The 2,341-nt window shown below is 31.7% G+C and overlaps 1 protein-coding gene across 1 annotated transcript; it reads left to right on the top strand.

Moving 5' to 3' along the window:
- The first annotated feature begins 39 nt into the window (after nucleotides 1–39).
- LOC125041226 (RE1-silencing transcription factor B-like) lies at nucleotides 40–2,341 on the top strand. The gene is made up of 2 exons (XM_047636065.1): nucleotides 40–449; nucleotides 1,767–2,341. The coding sequence occupies exons 1-2, from the start codon at nucleotides 114–116 to the stop codon at nucleotides 2,070–2,072; spliced, it is 642 nt and encodes a 213-aa protein (XP_047492021.1). The 5' UTR covers nucleotides 40–113; the 3' UTR covers nucleotides 2,073–2,341.

The following is a 2,341-nucleotide window of genomic DNA, read 5'->3' on the forward strand; positions in this document are numbered from 1 at the left end:
CATATTAGTAAGAAATCTCTTTCTTGTCACCCCCATTTCCCCATATTAGTAAGAAAAGATCAGAAACAAAATTAATATTTGCTTAAACTGAATCCTACAAACATCTCCTACAGATGTGGCTGGATAATGACATTCAAAGCGCTGATGAAGGAAGAGTGGTCGGCAGAAAGGCAACTTTAGTCACCTCAAGAAATTGTCCTGAAACATACTATTGCCCTCACTGTACATACAACACCGTAGATCATTCGGAGTACCTTGACCACTTCCGAACTCACATGGGAGGAAAGACATTTTCATGTCCACAGTGCTCCTATAAGACTCTTGTTAGCTCAAATTTTAAGAGGCATATTCGAATTCACACTGGAGAGAAGCCTTATTTTTGCCCATATTGTCCTTACAGATCAAATGAAAAGGCTAAAGTGAAAAGACACTTACTTAGTCACAACAAGTAAGGATTAAAGCCATGTGGTATTAGGTAAATCATAAAAAATAAAGTACAAATAATGACAATAACACTGGTTAACTAGATAAGAGTTATTTGTATGAATATTTAATAAATTACTCATACAGAAATAAATTTTCAAATTAAATATTAATACAATCTAAAGCAACTTTTGCTGCTTTTAACAGCAGATATATTATCTGTGCAAATAATTATCTAAGAAACTATATCTTGGAAGATTTTTTGAATATTTCCTACTTAAGATTACTCACACATATGCATATATGCACCCATAAATACATATGTATCTGTATATGGAATTGCTTATATACATATGCAGACAGACACACAGTAGACATTAACAGACAATTCTTGTGAATTATTATGTTCACTGAATGACTGTATAATCTAAGATTGTAACTGTTTTACACATCTGTTTACAAAATCTGTGACAAGTCATTTCTACATTTGAACTATTTCCAATTTGTTTCATATTTATGTGCCAAGTACATGAAATATACATTGTATATGAATCTACCTTTGTTTTATTTTTCTTTAGTATAGTAAATAAAATGCTTCTGAATTTTTTGGGATTTCTGATGATTGTATGTTGGAATCTGATGTTGGAATATCAACAAAGGGACACAAAGCTAAATTCAATTTGTTCCTCTGAATTGTAAAATCACAAGAAAACAGAAAAAAGAAAAATTAGTGAATCAGCTCTTGTGTCTGGAGTTATACAGCATCTAGTACAAGCAGCTAATGGGGGAAATTAAGGAAATAGGTAGAGAGAAAGCTATAGATTAAAGATCTTATGTAAAGATGGAAGAACATGTTTATAGATTATGTGAGACAGAGAGACAGACAAGCAGAAAGACTAACAGACACATACACAGACAGAGTGTAAATTTGTACACAATATACTAAGTGCACTTACTTTTATTTTCTTAACATGATGTCTAGTAAATTTATTTATTCTGACTATTAACCATTTACATAATGTATGAATGCAAGTTCAAAGCAGCCTTTGCTAAGAATTCTTATTTCATATTAGATCAGAAACATGAAATATAATGGAATGTTATAGCAATTTATCATTTTATTTTACCTCACTGTCTACAATACAAGCAAAAAAGGCTTCAGGAAACTACATGGAAAATCTGATCACATCATTACTGCTAATATAGATTTATGATATTGACAGCTTGAAGTAAGAACCTTAATAGAGGTTCCATGTTAATTTCTGTACTCATGTGAAATTGACTGAGTGATTTATTATTTTTTTTCACTCTTTTTAATGAATGAGGCTCTGCTAGTTGCATAGTTTTTTTTTCTGAAAAAACAACATTTTCTACAGGTCTGGCTGAGTAATGACATGCGAATGTCCGGAGCTGCAGAAGTTGCAGGAGCGAGAAACATAGTCATCAACAACAGAAAAATGCCCAAATTCTACCAGTGTCCGAGCTGTACCTTCGCTAGCTCAAATCGTTCCCATTTTGCAGATCATTATCGCACACATACTGGTGAAAAGCCTTTTACCTGTTCTTATTGCTCTTACCAAACTGGTGATAGATCTAATCTTAAAAGACATGTTCGTATCCATGCCAAGAAATCCCCAGTGTCTCTATGAGGATGTAGGTGTATCACATATATATTGTCATATTCATCAGAGTTTGTCTATTGACTGCAAGGCTTTACAATTTCACAGTTGTGATGAATAGCTAAAGGGCATTTTTATTTGCTCTCTGATATTTAGATTTACAAAGAAAAATGTTATTTGATTTGTGAATTTCTGAATATTTTTGTATTGATTATTAAATATTATTAAATCATCATAAATTATGATGATTGGTATAAGATAATGAAATAAATGATTCTCATGATAAAAGTATAAGATTA

Source organism: Penaeus chinensis, chromosome 30 (assembly GCF_019202785.1).
Source record: "Penaeus chinensis breed Huanghai No. 1 chromosome 30, ASM1920278v2, whole genome shotgun sequence".
Classification (NCBI taxonomy): Eukaryota; Metazoa; Arthropoda; class Malacostraca; order Decapoda; family Penaeidae; genus Penaeus; species Penaeus chinensis.

Excerpts from the sequence above, each read along its gene's own strand:
- LOC125041226 (XM_047636065.1), top strand. The coding sequence starts at position 114 with ATGTGGCTGGATAATGACATTCAAAGCGCTGATGAAGGAAGAGTGGTC. Across the intron at positions 450-1,766 it reads ACTTACTTAGTCACAACAAG|TTTTTTTTTCTGAAAAAACA; the intron begins TAAGGATTAAAG and ends CTAGTTGCATAG.